The sequence below is a fragment of the Rosa rugosa genome, chromosome 3 (assembly GCF_958449725.1).
Source record: "Rosa rugosa chromosome 3, drRosRugo1.1, whole genome shotgun sequence".
Classification (NCBI taxonomy): Eukaryota; Viridiplantae; Streptophyta; class Magnoliopsida; order Rosales; family Rosaceae; genus Rosa; species Rosa rugosa.
In genome coordinates this window covers 7977035-7979769 of record NC_084822.1, presented here as the reverse complement: position 1 = coordinate 7979769, position 2735 = coordinate 7977035, and the positions used below count along the sequence as shown (strand labels likewise).

Here is a 2735-nt window from a genome sequence, read left to right as displayed (position 1 = left end):
CTATTTGGAATGTCCAATTAGGACGCCAGTAATTGAGTTAAGTGTGTTGAATGTGCTTGTAGCCTTTTCTAGTTTATATTTGAAGAACAATTATTCCTAAATCAGGAGTTTAGGAATGCCTTCAAATTTATTTGCTTCATTAATTTAAAAAGCCAAATGCCTTTTGTTTTGAAAAGAAAGGCCAAAGTAGGAGAACCAATGAGCCATAAAAATTTTGGGGACAAATACTTCATAATTTTACTTTTGAAATACCAAAACCACCTTTAATTAGCTCCGCCGCTCTTTCATATATCGTCTATCTGCTCGTAAATGTCTCGTGGCGTGTTTGATTTTAACACTTTAATTTGAAAACTTCCTTAAACCAACTTTCAAGTAGGTACGTGCGTAGGATGATGGACAGCTACATACCTAACAGTCACATTGATTTGCAGAATAAAGTAGACAACAATTACATCGATCTCATCCAGCACCAAGTCCGCAGGTATATATTACACTCCTCTTCCCCGTTCTCACCATCCAAACCCACAAACACACTCAGACCCTTCAAACCTCTCACACCCAACACAGAGAGCATAAATGGGTTCCGAATCATTGGTCCATGTTTTCTTGGTTTCCTTCATCGGCCAAGGCCATGTGAACCCACTCCTCCGCCTGGGGAAGCGCCTCGCTTCCAAGGGCCTCCTCGTCACCTTCTGCACCGCCGAATGCGTCGGCAAGGAAATGCGCAAGTCCAACGGCATCACCGACGAGCCAAAACCAGTCGGAGATGGATTCATCCGCTTCGAATTCTTCGAAGACAGATGGGCCGAGGACGAGCCCATGCGTCAGGACTTGGACTTGTATCTCCCGCAGCTCGAGCTGGTCGGGAAGGAAGTCATTCCTGAAATGATCAAGAAAAACGCGGAGCAAGGTCGCCCTGTCTCGTGCCTCATCAACAACCCCTTCATCCCTTGGGTGTGTGACGTGGCTGAGAGTTTAGGGATTCCTTCGGCTATGCTTTGGGTCCAATCCGCTGCTTGTCTCGCTGCCTACTATCACTACTACCATGGCTTGGTCCCCTTTCCTTCGGAATCAGACATGTTTTGCGATGTTCAGATTCCATCTATGCCTCTGTTGAAGTACGATGAGGTGCCCAGCTTCTTGTACCCTACTACCCCCTACCCGTTTTTGAGGAGGGCAATATTGGGGCAGTACAGGAACTTGGACAAGCCCTTCTGCATATTGATGGACACTTTCCAAGAGCTTGAGAGCGAGATCATCGAGTACATGTCTCGTTTGTGCCCGATCAAGGCAGTCGGTCCTCTATTCAAGAACCCAAAAGCCCAAAACGCCGTCCGCGGTGACTTCATGAAGGCCGATGACTCTATCATCGGCTGGCTCGACACCAAGCCTAAATCATCTGTCGTGTACATCTCGTTCGGTAGTGTGGTTTACTTGAAGCAGGAGCAAGTGGATGAGATTGCTCACGGCTTGTTGAGCTCCGGAGTTTCCTTCATTTGGGTGATGAAGCCCCCACACCCTGATTCCGGCTTTGAACTTCTGGTTCTGCCGGAAGGGTTTTTGGAAAAGGCAGGAGACAGAGGCAAAGTTGTCCAATGGAGCCCACAAGAGAAGATTTTGGAGCACCCTTCGACAGCTTGCTTTGTGACTCATTGCGGGTGGAACTCAACTATGGAGGCACTCACCTCGGGAATGCCCGTGGTTGCATTCCCACAATGGGGTGACCAAGTGACCGACGCCAAGTACCTGGTGGATGAATTTAAGGTGGGTGTGAGAATGTGCCTTGGAGAGGCTGAAGACAGAGTAATCCCTAGGGAAGAGGTAGAGAAGTGCTTGCTCGAGGCAACCTCCGGGCCCAAGGCGGTGGAGATAAAGCAAAACGCCTTGAAGTGGAAGGCCGCGGCTGAGGCGGCCTGCTCCGAGGGAGGATCATCGGACAGGAACCTCCAGGCCTTTGTCGACGAGGTTAGGAGAATCAGCGCTTCCCTTAACAGTAAGTCAACAACTGTGGATTATGTCAAGTCAAAGATCAATGGGGTTGCGGAGTATGTTGAGTCAAAGCTGAATGGAAAGGCTGCACCAGTTGAGGCAAAGGCTAATGGAATCGCCGAAGTCGACGAGTCGAAGCCCATCAATGGGAAGGTTGAAATCGCCGAGTCGAAGCTCATCAATGGAAAGGTTGAAATCGCCGAGTCGAAGCCCATCAATGGAAAGGTTGAACTGGTTGAGGCGTAAGGCTAAGGGGGTGGTTCTGGCTAATATATTCTACAGAATTAGTATGGAATAACTGAAATACCATCAGATGTGGTATGCGTTATTTACATTTTTTTTTTCTCTCTCTTTTTGATCTTTTTTATGTTATTTTATTTTTATTGTGGTCTATAATAGGCGTCTAGGGATCAGGTACTGTGGATGCCTCTTCTTTGTAATTTAATTTTGTATCTCGGAATGTAACTCATTTATTCTAATTACTCTTCTTCTCTAGCTATCTCCTTCCCAATCCCTTTTGTGCTCTTATTGTTTTTCAAATAATCCTTGAATTATTCGAAGTGAGCATTACTCGTAGCATACACGCTTGTCCACTTTGTATATATTGTAATAAATCTGTGTTCTAGCTCTTTGTGTTTGTGTTGAGGGTTTCAGTTGATTGGTTGATTGTTGAGAGTTGAGATTGTAGTTATCATTGATATCAAGTAGGAGTAATACTGATGGTTGAAGGCAGCTAACAGTCTTGA

At 46.1% G+C, this 2735-nt stretch overlaps 1 protein-coding gene across 1 annotated transcript; it reads left to right on the top strand.

Moving 5' to 3' along the window:
• Nucleotides 1-479: 479 nt before the first annotated feature.
• On the top strand, nucleotides 480-2486 carry LOC133736351 (cinnamate beta-D-glucosyltransferase). The gene has a single exon (XM_062163808.1). It carries the CDS (start codon nucleotides 577-579, stop codon nucleotides 2233-2235), a length of 1659 nt encoding a protein of 552 aa, XP_062019792.1. The 5' UTR covers nucleotides 480-576; the 3' UTR covers nucleotides 2236-2486.
• The last annotated feature ends 249 nt before the right edge of the window (nucleotides 2487-2735 follow it).

What these genes read in the sequence shown, in the direction of transcription:
- LOC133736351 (XM_062163808.1), top strand. Translation starts at nt 577, where the DNA reads ATGGGTTCCGAATCATTGGTCCATGTTTTCTTGGTTTCCTTCATCGGC.